Consider the following 21,938-nt stretch of genomic DNA (forward strand, 5'->3'; position numbering starts at 1 on the left):
GGACTCTAAAATAAGAGGTCCGAACCTGCGGGGTCCGCCAAAATGGTCCAAGGGGTCCCCACAAAGACTGTGAATGCTGGGAGTTGGTCCCCACCTTGCGGCAAAAAAACAACGGCACATGCGCGCGCGCACACACTCAGAAAATAGGAGTTGTTGTTTTATACAGCTCTCGCCGCCTTTGGCAACGAAGCCAATATCCGACATATCGAGGGGAATGAAAGCCTCGCTAGTAGAAACAATGAGATTGTTTGGGGAGGAAATGGAAGGATTCTTGCTTTGTTTGTTTGTTTGTTTTAGAATGCCACATTACACGTGTACACAAAGAAAGGGAGGAAAACGTTATCTTGTGCCATCCGTTTATTTACACTGCAGAACAAATCACACACTGCAAACCTCTGCAACAAGAAATACATTTGGGTAACATTTCGCAAAATGCTAACCGCTACATCCGGCCAGAGTGAAACAAATATTCAGATATTCAAACACATTCTTTTACAAACCCTATGGAACCGTATGGATTCAATTCCAAAGACATATATTTAGGTTTTTTTTCTTATAAGGCTGGACATTCCATCCCAGGTACTTATTTGTGTATTTTTTTTCAAGTGTTTGGCTAAAGGGTGTCTCAAAATATCTGGTACTAAATTAAGTACTAAATTAATCATTTATTTTAGTACTTTTTTTTACCACGAGTAATTGTTTACTTTTACTTAATATTTTCGAGAAATAATTTCATTTAGTACCCATTTACCTCAAATAATCGAGTACCGCAGCAATTAACTACCCAAAGTGGTTGATTACTTACTGTGTCTTGATTGACTTTAGTGTAGTGGGTTAGCTATCTATGTATATTATAAATTTAACTGAGAATTAAACTGAGATTTTGGACGTGTCTCACTGCATGAATTTTGTTCAATGAAGCAAAGCGTCGTCTAAAATGACAGGATCGATGTTTCAGGCTGCATTTTGGTCCTCCGTTTGGCTTGTTAAAATGTGATCAGCGGGAACGGCAACCGTGTCAAGGCGTCAGCTTCGAAATGCTGACTCATTTATGTAAAATGATCTTTGTAAGACAAAAAGATTTGGGTCTTGTCCAGGATAATCCCGGATAACGTACTTTACGCGCAACAGCGACGCATACAGTGCCACACTTTTGTCCACTGCGTGTTCAGGAAGGCGTATCCGTCTCCTCCCCTCCCAGTCCATCCTCCCCCCGTCTGTCCTTACCTGCTAGCCCGCTCTCTCTAGCACTATTGATGTTTCTGCAGCTAGGCCCCCATCCAGCGGTTTTATCACCTTAGCAACAGACACTGCATACTGATGTGGAGCTTGGGGCTTTGAGGAACGGGCTGTGCGCCGTCTCCTCCACTTCACTTCAAACCCGCCTCTTGCTCCACCTCCTCCTTCTGGAAGAACGGAGAAAGAGAAAAGCCGTCAGCCGCACCGGCGCGGATGGGGTGTCCAGGGGAACGTCTATCACTGTACTTGAAGTGACTGCTGTGGGGCAGAGCGGGCCACAAGGTCATCTGCTCTCTTCATGTACGCGGCGGGCGCCGGAGCGCCACCAAATGACTCGGGCCTAATTAGCTGGTGCCGTCCGACTTTTAGTCGCTTATCTACAGCCGAGCACGGTGAAAATAAAGGTGAGCGGCAGAGAGTCTGGTCTTACCTGCGGGCGCAAAGAAGGGCAAGTGCCTCGGCTCCTAAACGACAAAACATAATGAAAACTATTGAGCAAATGTGTAAAGAAAGTATCGGATATATGCATGTAATGTCCTTTGCTTAAATTATATTACTTATTATTTTATTATTATTAATATTATTATAAGTGTTGGGATGAAAACACCCGGGAATGTGCACAAAGGCCTAAAGGGACACTGCGTAAGATTTAGACCGTTTTCCATTAAAAAGGAATAAATGAAATGATTATAAATTTCAGAAACTTGCAAATGAATGTGTTTTTTAACGACCAACAATATGTTTTAAATATAATGTTGGGTCTGGTTATCATTAAACTATATCACATGGGGGCTGGCACTCCTCCGGAGGCTGCCATGTTTGTTATACCTACAGACAAGGTAAATGTCTGTAGTGAGAAATCTTACACAGCGTCCCTTTAAAGCTCTGCAATTGTTCTTTTTCAGGGGCTTATGGTAATAACCCACTCGCTATTTAATTTCGAATAAACTGTCTTAGTTTTACTCAAGGTTACTTAATAAGGCCGGAACTGGGGGAACTTGCCCCTCCCATCCACAACAGGAGCCTATTAGGTTATGCCGAACAAAACGCAAGCCAATCGGAGAACACTTAAGGGTGTGATTGACCTTTGAAGTCAGCAAAGAAAATGCAGAGAAAGTCCATTGAAAAACAAGTATATAACTATGTTTGTCATTACTTGATCGCAATTAATCTGTTATTTTGACATCCCTAATTAATATGCACTTTAGGACATCCGTAAAAACAACAATTCAATTAGAGTACGTCTACAAACTTTCGACTGGTACTATTAATACCTCACTAATTAGACAAACTGAATTTCAACGTGTACATGGACCGTAATAAATGCACGCCATGAGAGGCGGCGAAGGGGTTAAAACATTTTCCAGCAGTAACCACGCCAAGCCAGACATAGGTCACATTGGCGTCTCATTCGGAGGCTAGCCAACCTAGAAGACAGAGGACAATTATCCCGGCCCGTTACAGTTCAATAACTCCATCAAGCCGCGAGTCAGATACGGCGTTTCCCTGGCAACGCCTCACAGGTAAATCAAAGATCGGGGCAGCGAGAGAAGGGGAGCTAATTGGAGACAAGGGGATGCGGCAGGACACCCGACGAGTTTGCCCCGAGAGCATTTAAGTATAAAACACACGGGGGCGCGACGTGCCATTTTTCCATTGGGGCGGATGTGCACGTGAATGACTTTTAATTATATTGATTTTGAAAGTTTGCATTCAGTTGAATGCGTGCAGATTAAAAAAAAAGTTGTGGCAATGTATTAAGAGGTTTAACAATAGTGTTTGTATGTGAAAACAACAGTCAAAAAAATCACATATACTGTACCAATATAGGTAATTTGATGAACTTACATCAACAACAGCTTTTTATTAAATACGATCAAATAAATAGTAAGGGATTTTCATGATTTTCATCAGACCTGTATTCCACTAGACAAAGCCTAGTCCTACTTTCAGAACCAAGTAAGATTCTTAGTTTTAAAACCGTGGCTTCAGGATCAATAATGTCTAATGTCTAATCTAAATCGAACCTTGACAGAAAGTACTGAGTGGAAGCAATGATTTTTGCTCAAATGAATTTATTTACAATTTTAGCAAATAAATCCTTGTGCATTAACAAAAAGCTCTGCCGTATACAAACCAATACATTAGCAACAACGGCTATGCCAGATGTAATTTTGAATATATGCCACGGGCCGCTACCAAAGTTGCGGCGGGCCACAAACGGCCCCCGGGCCGTAGCTTTAAACCTTCCCTTGGCTTGCCGAGCCCACTTTGGACGAGCGCTCACCGAAGAAAAGGGGAAAACGTCGCCCCGGATCAACTAGCCAATACAATTAGGGCCATCTCGAATCTTTATTGGATTGTGAACAAAATTGAATTGGCCGGAGAGGCGGAGCTCGCGATGAAACGCGCGTCCGCGTGTTGTCGCGCAGGTGCGCGTGAACGCCATTGTCGTCGTGCGCGCGTGTGTGAGCGTGTGTGTGTTCAGGTGGCTGTCTGGCCTCCTGCCGCAGTGTCTGGAAATTCAGACACTCCCCAGCAAAAGCGCCCCTCTTCTTTTTCGACGCCGCATACCTGCTGACGACCCCCCGCTTCTCGGTCTTTTTCCTTAGCCCGACCCTGCTGTGACTAAACAGCAAACGCAAACTGCCAATCCACGCACAAAAAGGAGAAAAGACAAACAATAGCCTTCGCATTGACGTCACCGATGCCGATCTCGTTCCAAAATCCTTCCAAAGAGGTTCAAAAATAAAAATGTCTGTATAGAGCAAGTGGCAGCTATGCAACCGCATCTCCGGCGCAAAGTCAAGATTTTGTATACCTCTGAGTCTTTTCGACTGCTGCCATCTAAATCTTTAGCTTAATTAAGATTCAAATGTATAACAGCTATAAATGAAAAAAAAATGTATGAGTGTGAAATGTGGAATGCATTTGAATGCACCGCATGTCTGGTGCACATACTGAAACATCCGCACGTGTGTTTGTGTAGACTTGTTCTGCATCCTACAATGACGACGTATTAAACTTGCATTTTCAAAAAAATGGACTTATCTTTTTTTACGAGTATCACAAAGTCCAAGTGAAGAAATGCAACAAGATGTAGGCCCAGGTTCAGAGTTCAAATCCCTGTGAAGTACGCCATATCTCCGTATATCTGCCCATTCAAAACACTGGTACGAATTAAAAGTGCATTTATTATTATTAGTGTTGCAACTAGAAATTAATCGATTCATTTCAAATTCAGACCAGAGAATATGGACAAAATAAAAGAGGAAAAATGTTGATCATTGTTTTTTATAAGTAAAAGAAAATTGTTTTAATATCATTAAAAAAAAGCATAATCAGTCCATTTTCATAAAGGTTTAGATACATTTAATGCTTGTATTTTAGAAGTTGAAGCTCACAGCATTTGGACAATTATAAATAAAAAGGTATCTAAATTGTTCATTGATTATCAAAAATGATTTAAATTAGTTTTTCGGATCATACAGATGTCCAATTAAAATCGATCTTTCACGATAATAGTCATCAATGGCAGTACATGAATTAGTTAAATTAAAAAAAAAACATAAAATGAACTTAGTTTGATTTTCTTTTTAGAGGTTCTTATTTCACTCTGCTTGCTATAAACAAGATCGCCCTTGTATGACATATTTTATTTCACATCAGCTATTGATAAAAACTGATACAAAATAGGAGTTTTCCTTTCATTCAACACGTATTATCAATTAAGTAGAAAAGCAAATGCTAATACGCGACGTTATATTATTTAATAAGCATTCTCAAAGGGAAAAATTCATAAAATAGCTTTTTTTTCAGCAGTTAGATGTAGTAATATTTTTCATGTACAATTAACTCATTGAATGCTCAAAAACGTGTTCAGAGACTATCAGCAATCTTGAGGGAATTTGAGCTAAGTTAAGCTAATCACATGCTCAAGACTGAGGTGACAGCCAATCGCGGTTCATCTCGTGACCGTCGCATGAGCAAACCCAGAAAAGAGGCGAGCCGCGATTGGTCGACGAGCTTCGATGATGATGTAAATTAGCACAGCAGGTAAAATTGAGCTAACTGGAGCGCATTCACGATGCCTTATTTGATGTTGAGACGTCGAGCTTTTATTCATTGAGAAATAGTTTGACTTTTGCTGAACTTATTTTTACAAGGTGATATTTATTGGCCGCTAGCTTGCTGCTTTGTTAGCGTCGAGGGAGCCGCTGATGAAATCGTCAGAGGGCCGGGCGGGCGGCGCCAGACTGGACTGCGTGTCAGACAGAGCCTAATAAAAGCGTCTGGCTGTTTTGTGGGCACCGGCTCGGCTTTGGCCGCTCAGCATTTGTCGCACCCCGCCTGGCTGTTTGGTATTCATGGGGCACGGCGTCCCTTCAGCTGTTGCTGGGGGGCTCTGGAGCGCACGCGCGCCGTCTGATCATTCGGCATTGGCCATGCTCACAAAAAGAAAAAAAAAAAAAAAAAAAAACACCATTAGGCAGCGCTAGATTGGAGACAAAGAGATGGAGGGAGGGCTATTAAAGATAGGATTGAAAAGGTGTTTGGCCACGCATTGCTAATGTGGGATCGTTGAAAAAAATAAAATAAAAAGCAGACATCCCGAGGAGTCGTCAAAGAAGGTCAAGCTATAAATGATGAATTACTACACGCCTTTGAACAGCGCTGACATTTTTTCTCCATTACACCTAATTTATTCTAATGACATGCCTATAGTTATGTCCGTAAGAGGCCAATTTGCCTTTTAATATCCAAGATCACCTCCCCGCTCCAGTCACATTATAGCATCAGTTTAAATGTACTTGATATACTGTAAATGATTCACTTGGATATGAAAAATTGGGGGAAAATTCGGGGGAAAAAGGAAGGCTTTGCTACATTATTTGTCTACTTTGCCGTTTACCTTGCCATACGCAGAATAACTATTTGCCCGCCATTGTATTAAGTTCTTAACTCTTTAATGGTGGAACTAAGAAATTCTCATTGCATTTCCTGGTTATTAAGGATACAAATACCCCCCCAAAAATGTCAATTTCAAACTATGCAGTTTTTATAATCTTGAATTACTACCTATTTTTTCCCCTCCCCGTGACTTTTTTTAATCATTTTCCTGACAAGTTTCAGGAGTCTACTTGAAACCACAAAATACAAACAAAAAACACCAAAAGCAACAAAAACTGCGCAAACAGATTTACAAATAAAATGCTCAGAGGCCTGCTAAAAAGTGCCCACCACTTCCCAAAAGTGTTCTTTTTATTAACATATGCGTACCAAGTGTAAAAGTTTTATGAGTTGACTGCCAAGTAACGCTAAAATTTAAAACATTCAAAAAACAAAATGATGCACTAAATCAGCATGCACTGTTAATATTTTTTATTGTATTTTAGCACCACAAATTATTCTCTTGGAAAATGATTAATTGGTTGATTATTCATGATTAATCTGATTTAAAAACGTTTTGATTTCCATACATCTGCTCAGAAAAAAAAAGAAATGAGTCCTTTTCAAAAATGGTTGTTGATCAACTTGATGATCGATTAGTTGTGACTTAATCAATTAATTGTCTGCTATTTTTTTAATGGCATGAATTACATCGAGGTGAAAAAAAACTATAAACACCAAATGCTTCCTGTTCAAAAAACAAACAAGCAAACAAAAAAAAAAGCATTCCTCGAGTAAACAAACTTCTCTTCCTAGTGGTGGGGAGATGACACTGCATTATCGTGGCGAAAAAAGCGGAAGGTGTGTGGTATGGGGGCAAAACAAAGCTGCCTCGGTCAAGAATTATGACGGCTATTGGCTGCGTCTCAGCATTTCTCTCCTGTGGTGTCTGGGGCGCGGTGCCGCCCTTGCATTCCTAACCTTCGTTACATTTGACAACACACAAAAAAGAATATTCAAGGGCTGGCGACCGGTCCCCGAAATCAGCCGGCCTGGACTCCAGCGCGCCAAAAACGCTCACGTTCCATTTTTCATCTTCGAATCCGTCACACATGCCCATCCGGCTAACGTGTCCGTTTCTTGTCCCAAATCATATTTCTTTGTCAATTTGGTGGATTGTGCCCTCCGCCCGCGTCCCAAGAGCCTAACCCGTGATTTTTGATCAGGAGAGCTCACAAGTTAGGGTCTCAGGGAGCAGGTGAAGTACGACAGAGTCTAGCGAGGAGCTGCGGTCTGCCACTTGATTTTCTCACATTTCAAAGTAGCCCGTTGCAGGCCCAAATATTTGCCTTCAATACAATAGGGGAAAAAAAAATCATCCGTAACTTGTTCAGGAACCGCAAACATGCATACGTCTCCAGCGCGATGTGACAAAAGACGAGACTGCGTCAACGACAAAGGACGACACGACGACAAAGTATATTTTTCTAAGAGGGCCAAAAAAAGCCCAAAACGGAAGCTCGCACCAACACGCGAAGCCACATTTGTGTTTGAAAAAGCAAGCAGCCTTTTTTCATCAGTCTACATTTCTTTCCACTAGGACGGCAGGACTTGGACCCGTCTGACAGGTTGTCAGCTCACCTCAACGAAAGGAAACTATTCAGTGCGGTTATTTAAAAAAATAAAATAAAATTATACATATATATATATATATATATATATATATATATATATATATATATATATATATATATATATATATAGACACACACACACACACACATTTTTTCTAGGTTTGAGCTTGAGATGACTTGATGGCAAAGCCGCTACCACCTCGAAAGCAACCCGTGAGAAAACATGGCGCTCAACACGGCCGCAGTCTAGAACAACAAAACGAGCAGTACAATATAACCTTGCAATCCATGAATAGAAGCAAATGGCTATAAATATAAACAGGTAAATAACAGACACACACCATCATGTACCCAAACACATCATCGTCCCCCCCATCCGGAATCCCTCGCGCTACCCGGCTCCTCCCCCTTAGAGAAAAAAAAAAAATCAAATAGATGTCTGCCAGTCTCCTTCTCTCCGGGGAAGGCCGAGCAAAGCGCAGGCTTCCGGAAATGATTTGTCGGCGCCCCGCAACGCATCGCCTGGCACGCTCGCCCCCTCTGCCCGCCACCGACTTCGCCTGTTGCCATCCCAAGAAGTACAAGAAGGTGGCAAGAGGAGAAAGAAAAAGTGTGGGGGGGTCTGTCTGGGGGAAGTGTGGCTGCCAGATGCAGGTCAGTGAGGTGGGAACTCCCCATCCCCATCCCCACCCCCCCACCCCCACCGTCACCCTTTTCCCTCTGCAGCATCACTCCATCACAGTTGTTGCATTCTCAGCTCCATCTCAAGCGCCTTCACCGACACCACTACCAACGACTCCGCCTCCCTGCTCCAGACTGAGGCAGCAGACATGTCATGACCCGCACACGCCCACTTTCATATTTCCACATCATCTTCCCGCTTCCTTTAGCATCCGACGCAACCGGCTCCCGTTACAGATTTAAAAAAAAAAAAAAAAAAGCCCCAAAATATTTGCTTTCTCCAGCTGCTGCCGCATCCCGCTACCCGACCTCCCCGCCCCCTTCCCCCGCTTGACCTCGGCTCCCCTACCTCTCCGGCGCCCCCCCCCCTCCCCCCACCCATTATGACAGCAGGTCTGTACCTGTCTGCGTGTCTCTGCTGTCTGTTACTCCCTGTCTGCAGCTGCTTGCCCAAAGTGAGCTACTGCAGCAGGAGTCTGCAGCGACAGCCCTCGCTTTCTCTCCCTCCCTCGCTCTCTTACACACAAACACACTCACGCACACGCACACTCACGCACACACCCTCCATCCAGCCTTTGCTGGTGAACACGTTCCACCCTATGCTGATCAATTTCTTCTTCTTTTTTTCCGGCCGTGCTCAGACAAACACATACTACTGCAGCAAAATTGTCTGCATGCGAGGGGGGGAGGGGGGGGGGGGCATATCCCGATATTAAGAATCCAATAGTGAGTATTCGGGTAAAATAATGCATTTTTGATGAGCAACATTTTTTTAAAAAAAAATTGAGACAGTGGGCTCAATGCGTCGAGCGCGATGCTATTGTTGGCCATCGCACTGAATGGAAAAAAAGAACGGCAATCGTGAAGAAACATAGTGTTTGTTTTTTTTTTTTACTTAGAAAGCTCCTCCAAGTAGTAGACCATTGTGGAAACCGTGTTTCAGGGACGAACTTCAAAATAAAAGTGTGCCGTTCCTGTCGTACGTGACCTGATAGTCTACAATTTATTTTGAAGCGCCGGCTGGCTTTCTCGCAATGTTTGGCTGTTTGGTTATAATGCAGTGGCTTTACAGGCCGCGCATTCTCCCGTATGTCTCATTGCACTTCTGGGTCAATAAGCCCGCTAAACGTGTCTATCCTGCCTGGGTCATTTTATTCTTTTGAAGTGATGAGTACTGCAAGTCTAAGTAAACCGAGTGAGTCAAACGTCGTCTCTCACTGCAGATTTGTATTTGAATTTTTTTCAGATTTGCATTTGAATTTTTTCTGCGATATCGCCAAACGGACGCTATCGTTCGCTTATTGGCCGTCGACCAAAAATCCATGTTTTTTAGGCAGGATTTTTCCGTGCGGCCCCGATTAAAAAGGAATCCAAACGATTACTGAATCGTTTGTCAATGGATTCGTCCGTCGCGACTCTGAAAACACGAGTGCGTGTAGCTTATCGGAGTAAAAATAAAACCGTTTTTTCAATGACATCTGCCCTGGACAGCTTGTCCGAGCCTCAGACTTTAATTGCTTTGGATACCCTTGACGGATTTGGGCTATGACCCTGCGTGACACGGAGGGGGCGGGGAGCGAGATCTGCAAACGTTATCATTGATCGATCGAGCCTCAAAATAAGAACGAAAACCGACGGCGCCTTCGCGCGTCTGGTTTACGGCGGATTGGGAAAATGGCGGACGGGGGTGTCGCTCCCTTTCCGTTTCCGTCGGCGGAAAAGAGAGAAAAGGGGCAGAGCGAGTGTAGGAAAGGAGCCGGAGAAAATCCCGCAGCCAATGTCAAAACCGTGGCCAGGTTGAAGTCTACGGGGCGGGATGGGGGGGTTAGTTTGCCTTCCCGGATTGGCTCGGCGATAGCAGAGAGGGAGGGGGGTTGCCACTTGCGCTATGCTAAAGCCGGCGGGGGCCAGCAGGCGAGCGTATAGGTGATCAATCAGCTCCATTACGGCAGTGACACTGCGGAGTCTGGAGCTCGGCCGCGTCCCGCCCATCACCCCTCCGAGTGTAGCTGCTTGCTTTCTAGTCTAGACTGGAAATAGAAACCGTTGGAGTGGTGAAAACGGCGCGCAAGACAGATAAGCGATCCGGTTGCCGTTTCACACACGAGACATTTTTAGATGCGTTTGAAGTATTTCAAAGCCTCCCGAAATAGGACGGGCCGTTTTGTAATCCTTGCACCCGCCATGAACCCGGATTACACAAGCGCGCTTTTCGCCGGGCCGTTTCGGAGCGGGTAAAGGCGCTCCGTCGAACGAGACGATGAGCGACGGCGAAGAACGGAAGGATGAAGGAGGGGAGCGGAGGTTGACGGCGGAAGGTCGAAGGTGGAGGAGGGGAAGGGGGGAGGGGATGGCCAATACGCCTTGCGCAACGCCTTTGCGCTCAGTCCGCCGGCGGGACAATAATGACCATCGTGTCTTGTCACGCTAGCTGCGAGGCCAGTCAGCAGATCCCGCCCTTGTCCCTGCCCTTCTCCAATCGATGCCATTGATTCGTCCCAGGGGTCAAGGGGCGAGAGCGTATCAATAAGAGGAGAGTGGCTGATGCGGCGTTCCAGACGGATCGATGACACCCCCTCGCGCGTCTGCCATCGCTGTGTTATGTTTATTCATTTGCCATTTACGCCGCCGCCGCAAGAGAATAACTGGATGGAAGCAGGAACGTGATTGGTGCTGCGGCTGACAGCTTTCATTTATTACAGCGTGAAGGCTGTGAAGGTTGCTCTTATTCTTTAATACTATTCTTTCTTTCTGTCTCTTTTGTGTCGCATCTTTTTCCTAATTTTTCAACCGGGTCATTTCACTCAATTTTCAATCATGCCCTCCGGGCGACCATTTTTCGCCGATTCACAGATTTCGCCGGCAAATCTTTTTTACATAGGTAGGGTGTCAGCGTCCCTATTTTTTTTCTTCCAGTCACAACCATTTTGCCATGTGTTAAAAACAAAATAAAACAAACAAACTAAATAAAACCACCAAACCGAAAAACAATCCAACTTTATGCTTTTACCATTTCTGTGCTTGTCTCAGCTACCTGTGGCCAAGTACAATGAACATGGACCATGATGAACACAAGTTTGGGAAGAGATGAAAGTGGGTAATTGAAGGGAGACTTTTTCTCTCTTTTTTTGGCCGGGATTCATACATTGCGAGTGGCTCCCGGCAAAGGAAGAGCAGTCGTTTCAATCTTTATTAAACCACTGTTTTAAATAAGGCAAAAACCTGGAGGCTCTCAGCAGACGGTCTTCTCAAAGGGGCCATTACGGCAGCCGATAGAAAGAAAAATGCCCGTCCTGAACCATCTCCATCTAATCCCATCATTTATTTGTCCGAGCGTCCCAGAAAGGAAGGCCCGGCTGGAACCAATGACTTTTCAATGTGCCGCTAGGGCATTTGGACAAAAGAATGCTGAGACGGCGTGATTGTTAGCCGCCGTACTTTTCTCCTCACGTCTGGAGGGAAAACTGTGATCCCGAGGCGAGAACGACAAAAGACTTAAGTATCTTTTTAAGTTAAACTTTCAATATTTGGTTGAATAGTAAGCGTGGGGAACTGAGCAGATAAAGGCTGAGCTCAGGTTTCCAGGGAATTACCAAGATCTTATTCCCTCATAGAAACCAGTTTGATGAGAGCGAGCGCTTGCTGAAATATAAATACCGAAACAGGATCTGCAGGCGGTTTAGTGTAGCTCCAGATATGCGAACCTCTGCTGATCTATAATTGCCGGTTCTTAATTTAAGACACCTGAATCGCCGGTAAGTCGTTTTCTCTTGTTACGTATGGTTACTGGACTGCAAAGATTTGATATACGAGTTTGGGATTTACCTCAACCCGAATGACTGAAGAACCACTTTTCCGTGTTATCATTGTTAATCCGAGAATGCTTTGGTGGATTTTCCAAAGATCATTGCAAAATCTTCCCTTTAAACCCTATAGTGAAGTGAAGGACAGGTGACTATGAAAGCTATTTCCACCACTTGAAAGCAATTTTTTTTTTAAAGAACAAGAACGAATGCAGTGATGATATTTTCTTCCTCTCGCTCACATTTGAACGTGCATAAACCTTTTTTTACTGTATACAGTAGAATAGACCTCAAGACATTGGTTTTTTCATCTGTTAAGTGGAAAAGGTAGGAATTCAAACCCGTTTGTTTTGGGGAATCACAAATAATCTCAATTTGGATGCACAAAGCAAATCCGTCCAGGAATTAGCCATATCCATCCATTCATCCATTCATCCTCTATGAACTGGTGGCCAAAGCAGAAATCCCGCAGGCATAATAGTCTAAAAATAATCAATTTCAACCTGCCACGTGAAAGCAACACCCTATCCAGTTTTGTCAGAATTCAAACATTTTGTTGACTTGCCTATTTCATTGATGATTGCGTTGATCGCATGAAATAAATAAAACATCAATCCTAACGCCATGTTTCGACCAGCGGTACCGCATGTGAAATATTAATGCCGAGAAAATTTGGGGGTTGACTGATAACTAACATTGCTGCGATTTTGCGCAAACCATTTGAACAATTGGAGCACTGCAGCCATCGTAAGTAAAGTAAGCAATAAAAAAAAGCAAGTAGTCAAGATGCGAGCGGTCGGCACAGAGTAAACACGCCGGACGACCGCAATGCATTAAGTCTAAAAATACGGCCGATCGACCGCGGCTGAAGGTCAACTGTAAAACGAGAAGACGATTATTCTAAGACGGCGCTGTGATTTATATGGTACAGTGCCGTAAAGTGGATACATGTCAGAAGTCATACATGTGCTCCAAGGAAAGCTAGAAGGTTGTACAGTTAACTCCCAGGGTATCATTCCAAACCATACAACCTACTACCTCAACCCGGATGCACACATTTTCCAAACCATACAACCTACTACCTCAACCCGGATGCACACATTTTCGGTTTGGTTTTTTTAGATTTCATATTTCAAACGCACATCGGGCTCCAAATGTGCGTTGAGTATCGGTAGTGATTTTACGCACCGCAGATTGAGACGATGTAGCATTCACTCAATCAAGCGTTCAAGCAAATATGATCAAAAAGCGGTTTAAAGGCGATGTTCGCACCACAATGACAGAGACCCACAGAGGCGAGCTTGTGCTGTCAGATTTGCCACAAGATCGGATCTACGGGTTTGCGCCACGTGGTTATAAAACCAAAGTAGCAAAATAATTTCACAAGATAGACCCGGCAAGAAAAAAAAAAAAAACAATTCGCGCAAAGATTCAGAGACAGCAAAAAAGTTACAATCGTGGCGTTGTTTGTGGTATTTAGTCTAATTAGAATCCTTAGCTTGATACATTTTAACATAATAGCAAAAACTTACCCTTCGTGGATCGGTTCCTCGATTGTTTCTTTTTCTTCCACGGATCATTTAGTTGGAAGTCCCTAAAAACAACGACAAAAATATTTTTACAACTTGATATTTGTCACAAAACAATTTTGTTTTATCATGAACAAGAAGAAAGGAAAAGAAGGGGAAAAAAAACAATCTTGGATTTAAAAAAAAAAAACATTTGGAAGAGTATTGTGCCAGAACGTTTCTCACAGTCTAACAGGTTCTGACCCATTAAATCACTCTTTAAACTTCATCCATAGATCAAATCTGCCGTGTATTTCCACTTTTTATCATTACGTAAGCATTTACAGCAGTTCTATTCCAGTAACGCTGGTGTCAGTTTTTTTTTATTACCCTTAAATCCATACCGTAACCCAGCTATCCATCCATTTTCTCACGCGCTTGTTCTCACAAGGGTCGCAGGTTTGCTGTCGTCTATCCCAGCTGTCTTTGGACACCCCGAACTGGTTGCCAGCCAATCGCGGGGCACACAGAGACGAACGACCAATCACGCAGCCAATCACACCTAAGGACAATTTAGCCAGATGAACTCGGATCCCTGAACTGTGAGGCGGACGCGTGCCACCGAGCCGCCTGTTTTTAAAATTCAAATTTACACCGTGCTGAGCAGTACTCTACTTTTCCTCGAAAAACATTAGCGTCAGATCCCACCCCGTAAATGTTTGCCCATGAGACAAATTTGACGTCTGAAACCGCACATTTAAACCAGCGTGCGTGTTGAAAAGTGATCAGTAGGAACGGGAACCGTGTCACAGAGTCATTTAAGTCACGCCAGCCTATATGGAGCACTGGATTGCCGCCGGCTAGTGGCTAATACATGCTAGATGCGGCTTTAGCGGCGCTACTGTAGCGGACTTCCAATCCCAAGCAAGGCTACAGAAGCGCTAGCGTTGTCTCCTTTCTGAGAGGCGCGAATGTGACTGCGGTGAGAGGTTTTTGTTCAACTTTGCCAAAACCGCAGCCGGTAGAAAGCCGAGCCAGAGAGAGGGATGCCAGTGTAATCAAGCGTGCCGCGGTCAGCTAGCATTAACCGTGCCAGTGCCACAGAGTCATCCGCAATGGAATATTCCTCCGGTCGCAGTGCGACAACACAAAGAGCAGACTAGCCGTGTCGTCCGATTCATCGTCTGAGTTTTTCACGGGAAAAGAGCCGCGGGGTTTGAAAGGGTTGGGCTCCGAGCTTTCTTCAAGTGCGGGAAAGTACAAGCTCGGCTCAGCGGGACGGCGTCCGCCATTTTCTGCCCGGCAAACAAAACAGGGGAAGAGAAAAGCCGCATATAAACTTTTGCTGGCGTCGTTAACTCAGAATGCGCACGCCTCCCTTTCCTGATGGCACAATTAGAAAATCTTGGCAAGCGTGATCTTGTGAGTCCCTACCGGAGAGCCATGCGCCGTATTCAGCTTACGCTGTGAAGACATCCTTTGTCTGAATCAAAATATTAGCCCCGTCCCCCCCCCCTCCCAAAATCTGCCACCTTCTTTTTCAGGAGTCATGGCAACCCCTACGTGGCACGCCGCCCAATACCCCGAGGAGGGTCGAGGTAAAGGCTAATATGGTGTTGAGCGGGAATTCTTCATGCCTTCCAAAGTCAACTCTATTAGCCTGCTGGCTACTTCAAATTCTGGTTAAACGCCATGTTTGTTTTACTTTTCAGCACAAAACACGAAAGAGGAAAAATGTGCGCTCGGCTAGAAATATTTGAGGATGATGAAATGTTGCCTGGGTAATGTGGTATGTTTTATCTAAAATGAACATGGAGAGGGGGATCAGATTTTCAAAATTGGAAACCAGGTCACGACACGTTCACTTAAAATAAAACATGCAAAAACATTTGACCAGAAACGAGTTGTGACAAATTTCATCCCCTCAAATACGATTTAAGATTATTGTCATCAATATCACTGTACCTTAATGCCTTTCAATGCTTTTTTGCAAAGGCCCAACTAAAAACAGTTTTTGTCTCACTTCCACACACCACGGTGACTATAAATAAAATTAAAAATGTCATACCTAAAATTGTATCCTTTTTAACAATAACAAAAAAAAGTCAACTTTCAACAAACGTTTATACGTTAGAAGTACGTCGTGCCTCCATGTCCAAGAATCACGGGAAATAAAAACAGACCGTAGCAACCTGAGCTTTCTTGCGACATATTCCCAATGTTGTGCCAATTGATTTCCACTTTTATGTTTTAGAAATGTTTTTATGTTTTTAGGTTTCCAGAAAAAAAATCAAAATAGCTGCATGGGAAAGCAAAAAGAAGTGAGGAAAACTCACATACTTGACCGAAGATGTGGTCGATAACCACTCACACATAAGGACCTCTCAAACCTCAATAGAAATACTCATCCAAAGTAATAAAATCATTGAGCAGCCTTTAGCATAGCTAAAGCAATAACACAAAACTAGCGACCAACAACTGAATTTATTCTAAATATTTCACGGTGAGAATTAATTGCATGTTTCATTTTCTTCTGTGTTTGAAAATCTGGTCGCGCCGGTCTTGAGATAAATCGAGTGAACGATTGTTCCAAAAAAGAATCCAAGTGCATGCTTCTCGCTTATGTAGTGTGAAACGTGACGTTAAATGTCAAACAAATAGCATTGTGTATTTAACAGCATAACTTTTGTCTTCCAAAAGTCTGCTAGCTTAATGCTAACATACCATGCTAACAAAACTAGCATTGCTGTTGCACTTGAACACAAACGGTAGCAATGCATGCAGACAGATATATGTATATAGTTGAGTGAAAAGTGGCCCTTTAAAAACAAATAAAAGAGAGACTCTTTTTGGGGGGTTGGTTGGAGGAAGGTCATCTCATATCCCGAAAGGCAGCAGACCAAGGTCAAAGTTCAAATTAGAATGGGGGAGCAGAGGTTAGAGGACCGCCTGCCCACTCCCTTGGGATGGGATAAACCATTGCAAACCAGACAGGGGTGGGGAAAATGAGATTTTTCAACCTGCTCAGACAATGTGATACGCCTGCCGTCGGTGGGGGAGGGAGAGAGGTGCCGGCAAAAAATAAGAATAATAATAAAAATGACGCACAAACGCACAAACACAATTAGGACTGCTTCAACAACCTCAGCAGTTTCAAATGTCACTTGAAAAAATATAAACAATCCCAAAAACGCGACATATGCAAAAGAAATCGGAGATGATCTGACTCTTCGAAATCTGTTTTGTTTTGTTTACAAAATCCATCCTGCTCGCAGATAAAAAAAAAAAAGCAATTTACTCTATTATTCTCCACAGGCATTCAAGTTATTTTTGACCGAGCTTTTGTCTCCATAAATTTAACGTTGCCTCAAGCCATCGCACAAAACTCAGTCAACAGGTTCATCTCAGCATATCTTTGGAAATTTTAACATAATGACGTGTCGCACACAACACATGGCTGAAGATAACTTGCAGAAATGTCATATTCTGCTAACAATATTTGATGCGAGCCAAATTAGGGTCTACCAATCGGGATTTCTTTAGCGCGATTTTAGCGGAAAAAAATACTGATTACCCATTAACTGGACGATGAATTATATATGGTTTGTTTCTTCCTAATGTATTTCGTTAGGTGTCAATTACATGCGGATTTTGACTATTTCTGGGCCTGCCTGGATACCAGGGATCAACAGTGAATATATTCTGTGGAAAAAAACAAAAAAAAAATTCTCTTTGGTTCACAGAATGCCCTTGTGGAACAATTAATGAAGTAATAAGGACGTTTGTGTTACCCGTACCGTTAAATGGATGCTATATTTAACACATTTTTGCTTCATTTATGTTGTATTATGTTGTATTTTATGATTTTTTTAAGACAAACTGTGACTATGGTTTGTGGGTAAAACCTGGACATCGAGGTCAATTCTTTGCAAGATTTCCTTGCATTCCTTGTAAATATCAAGATTCGTTTTGGATGTAAAAACTGCAGAATGAACAAATATGATAAATATTTCAATCAATCCAGCCCTTTTTTTTATTATTAATTCATTCATTTATATGAAGTGTTTCTTACAGTATTGAAACACAATCTACACATTTCTGAATTGAAATAAATGCAGACTTGCAGTTTAGCCAAGTAAATATCATTTTGCAACATTCCCTTTGTGCAGTAATACATTTCTTTGATCCTCCTGCAGGCATTTAGCAAAAGTTTTTATGAATAGTGCATGATAGCGCTGATTGGTGGGTGTTTCTAGCAGATTTTTCAGGGTGCTTGGCCACCTTTAAATTGAATAGTATTAGCATTAAATTTAGGGGAAAATTAAGAAAAAAACAAGCTAGAAACGTGTTAACATGCGGTACTTTGGTGAAACATTTTGATAGTTGGATAATTTGGGGTGTAACGCAGTGCGTTAAAAGAGCGGAAAAAAATTGTTGTGAAGAAAGCCCAGAGGGAGGCGATGACTTTGCCTGACCCACCTGTCAGTCTATCCTGCTGCCTAGCACCAGACTAAACTCTGAGATTTTTTTTTTTTTGCCGGGAGTGATTGGCTGCCGCCGACCGGTCGGCAGCCAATCAGAAGCCGCGCGTCTGAGAGTCAGACCGAGAGGTAAAGAAAGAGAAAGAAGCGGAGCAGAAACAGCCCAATCGCAATGCAATTAGGAAAAAGGGAATCAGTCAAACGTGAGAAATTCTTCAAAATGCAAACTCATCTCAACATTTTTTTGTTTTGTTTTTTTAACTCCTTCTCGAGCGCGAATATTGTTTAATAATCAGTCATCTGCTCCGAGACCAACACGTTCGCCGAGCGAACCAAAAACGATTTCCGAAAGGGACCGAATGGATTAGCTGACTCGGCTACTATCGGACCGTACTTTTGACGAGCGAAAAAGCGATCGATGCCTAATGAATTTCAAAAGGGCTGAATTAAAGAAACATAAATGTATCCCACACACGAGTGCATCAAGTAACCCCAGTGGATCAATGAATATAGCATTACAAAGCAAGGGGAATGTATCTTCTCAATTGAGCCAAACGTTTCAAATTCAAACAGAAACGAAAAATAGATTAAAGGAGAGCCTTTCGCCATCTTTTCCGAAGTCTTTGTTTTATTCTTACTTTCCCATCAGGCAACTCGAGCCGAAGGCAAACCGGAGAAAACTCGGTTACAGTAAATAAACAGGAAACTCTAATTATCTTTTGGCTTTGTTTGTTTGCTTTTTGCTCACGGGCTTGCAAAAAGTTGCTGTTATAAGATCACGACTTGGAAAAACTTCACTGATCTTTTTAACGTGCATAGATGTATGAAAAGCACCAAGCAAAATCCTCAACCGAAAAAAGAAAAAGAAATTCCAGCTCTTGCAAGTTGAACGACAAATGTACAAATTCCAAGCTGCTATTTTCAATGCAGTCAGGTCAAACATTTTCTCTGCAATTTTATGTTCTGTGAGTACGAAGAATAGAATATATATAGCAAAAATTTGCTGGGACTTCAAAATAAGCCTCAGTATAATAAATAATAGATGGACCCGCCTTTTATTTTCAAGTTGTTCCCGACAGCGTGTTTTTTTTTTCGTTTTTTTCACGTAAGTCTGGTTTAAGCTAGGTATTTGGCATGAGTGTTTGATTTATTAAACTTTAGAGCCTTTCAAACTTCATTTGTATTGGTCCACAAAAAAAAGAATCAATCGAAAGCGTCCTCTTGACAGGTAACGAGAGGAGGCACATGACAAATCGGATCGAACCATTCCCGGCATTTACAATAATGAAATTGAATAAGCTACACAACGCGAAATTTGTTTTATGAAACATTTACTTGATTCAATCATTATTTTTAAAGGATTTCTGCACGTTTGTCCGTTTTATTTCAAATCTCGAGTACCCCCTGAAGTTCCTTCAAGTACCCGCATGGGTATTTGTACCCTCATTTGAGAACTACCGCTCGAGTTCAAAAAAGGACATAAAGAGACTAAAAACAATCTTCTTAATTCAGGATATTTAATTTCATCTGAATTTCTGTGACCTGACCAAAACTTGCATGCGAGACTACCTAGCAAAAAGGTTTTTGACAAGCTATCAAAGAGCAATATTCTTCTGCTGTCAGAAAATCCAAAATCACTTTTCCTTTACTAATGTTTTGCTAAAAATAACCCTCGGCAAAGCCTGCAATTATCAAAGCCATCCCTTAATGAAAAAAGTGTAAAATAAGAAGATTCAAGGATATTGTTGGATTCTTGCAAAATCTTCAAGGTTTATTGGGTCTTACCACTAAAACTCATAATTACGGGTAATATTTGATGATTTTCAAACGGTACCTCGCACCTTTGGATAAGAGTTGGATAGTAGCCGGTGAAAAGCGCGGCCATGTGGCTGGCCAGTTTGCACGGCCTGCCCATTAGCGTGGAAATGGCTTTCGAAGCACTTTGTGAATAGAAGAGAGAACATGTTCGGCATCAATAAAGAATTCACGGTAGAGCGTGCGCATTTTTTGAGCCGGCGGAATGCTTAAATGCAGCTGTTTTATTGGTTTTCTTCTTTGAAATAAAAAATAAGGGGACTGCACTATCATCAACATCACAAAAGTTTCATCACTTTATATCGATTGAATATATAAACAAATGTCATTAAAAAAATAAAATCAGGAGAAAGGATGAATACATATTAAGTAAAAAATATATGTTGAGTCATTCCCCACTGTTGGCTATAAATTAAAGAAATAAAATCATGTCATCAGTAAATGTATAAGTGGATTATAGTTATGCAAGAACTAGATTAAATTTCAGGCAAACGCTTGATATTTGGAGATTATTTTGATGTTGGAATGTACTCTAACCGTTTACGGCGGTTGTAGACAAATAACATGGTCATTTATCACACACAAATCAGGGGCCGGTCCAGTTTTTTTCCCTCGGAGGATCGCTTGAAGATAAATAGACTCAATCATACTACACGTAATCAGTGTAAAGTACATTAAACGTTTTTAGTCTTTTTTTTTTTAAATGGAATTGCGGGCCGGGTCAAAATGTGGACGACAGGTCTTAAATGGCCCCCTGGCCGTAGTTTGGACACCTTTACGCAAAAAAAAAAAAAAAAAAGCTAATATGCTACCGCTAATGTTTAATAATTTGTCAGCAGGTGAAAAGTACCTAATTCTTCGGGCGAAAGGAATTTGACTTCAAGATGCCAAACCGAAAAGCTGACGGAAGGCACAAACACGGTCGGCGACGTTTGTGCAATTTCCGAAGCCTTCCGAGCGCATCAGTCGGCCAAGATCGCAGACGGCGAAAAGAGGACGGGATTAGATGGCAGACAGTCTGATGTTTCCAGCGGGGTCTCCCCTGCTGGGCTACACGGTCCCAGCTCCCTTTGTCTGCTGTTAACCCTTTCAATGCCGCCCAAGAAGCCATTGAGGAATGTGTCCCGCACCCCGGGGGTGCTTTTTGTGCCCAATAATGACCTCAAAGATCTTACGGAGGATTGCCGCGCTGTTATCGCGTCACCTTTTCAAAACCGTTTTCAAGTCCGGTCACAACACTGAGGAGAGAGTTCATTTTGCGCTAATTAGCCAAAGCCCTGGAAAACGGCCACGTTTTGACTCGGCGCTGACAAAACAAAGGTGAGGTCAAAACGGAGGTCAAATATAGGCTAGCGACAAAATTTCTCCCGACAAAGTTGCCGGAAACATTCAGAAACGTTTGCTAGCTAGAGAAAAAATGTCATTGACTCCTTGCAAACAACATGAACAAAGTGTTAAAATTTGACAAAGCGACAATTGGTAGTGGTAATGCTTATAGAAGATATTGTTAAGGTCCTAAGTGGGGAAATTATTATACACAAGCCACATTAGCTGCTAGCTATCAATGCTAGAGTGCTACGTAAGATGAATCCTGACAGAGTTGCCGTTGCCACTGATCACTTTCGAACAAACCGCGCCGATTCAAATCTGCTTTTTTTCCCGACAGGCAAATTAGTCTGAAATATTAAAACTTCTAAGAGGTTTTGGGAGGAGGAAAGCAGTGTGCTGCTAAGCACTGCTTAAAGCGGAATAAAACATTGATCATCAAAAATGTATAAAACTTGCTCATCGGGTTTGTGTTTCAGTTTTCCACAAAGAAAGATTTTATTTTTTTCCTCAGAGACCCGAATTCTAATACGACTGAATACTAAATATACTGGATGGCCG

General features: G+C 42.5%; 1 protein-coding gene across 2 annotated transcripts in view; it reads right to left on the reverse strand.

The window, feature by feature from the left end:
* Nucleotides 1-339: 339 nt before the first annotated feature.
* Nucleotides 340-21,938, reverse strand: part of LOC148408325 (uncharacterized) — a 38,163-nt gene continuing 16,564 nt past the window's right edge. For both annotated transcript variants that reach the window (XR_015868659.1, XM_088441703.1), the window contains exons 2-4: nucleotides 13,780-13,841; nucleotides 1,670-1,703; nucleotides 340-1,406 (exon numbers count right to left, since the gene is read on the reverse strand). Coding sequence is in view for 1 of the 2 variants with exons in the window: in XM_088441703.1 (XP_088297829.1) it covers nucleotides 1,376-1,406; nucleotides 1,670-1,703; nucleotides 13,780-13,841 (127 nt within the window). In the remaining variant the exon portion in view is untranslated. The remainder of the gene's footprint in view (nucleotides 1,407-1,669; nucleotides 1,704-13,779; nucleotides 13,842-21,938) is intronic.

This window comes from Hippichthys cyanospilos, chromosome 18 (assembly GCF_059441005.1).
Source record: "Hippichthys cyanospilos isolate Australia breed blue-spotted pipefish chromosome 18, RoL_Hcya_1.0, whole genome shotgun sequence".
Taxonomy (NCBI): Eukaryota; Metazoa; Chordata; class Actinopteri; order Syngnathiformes; family Syngnathidae; genus Hippichthys; species Hippichthys cyanospilos.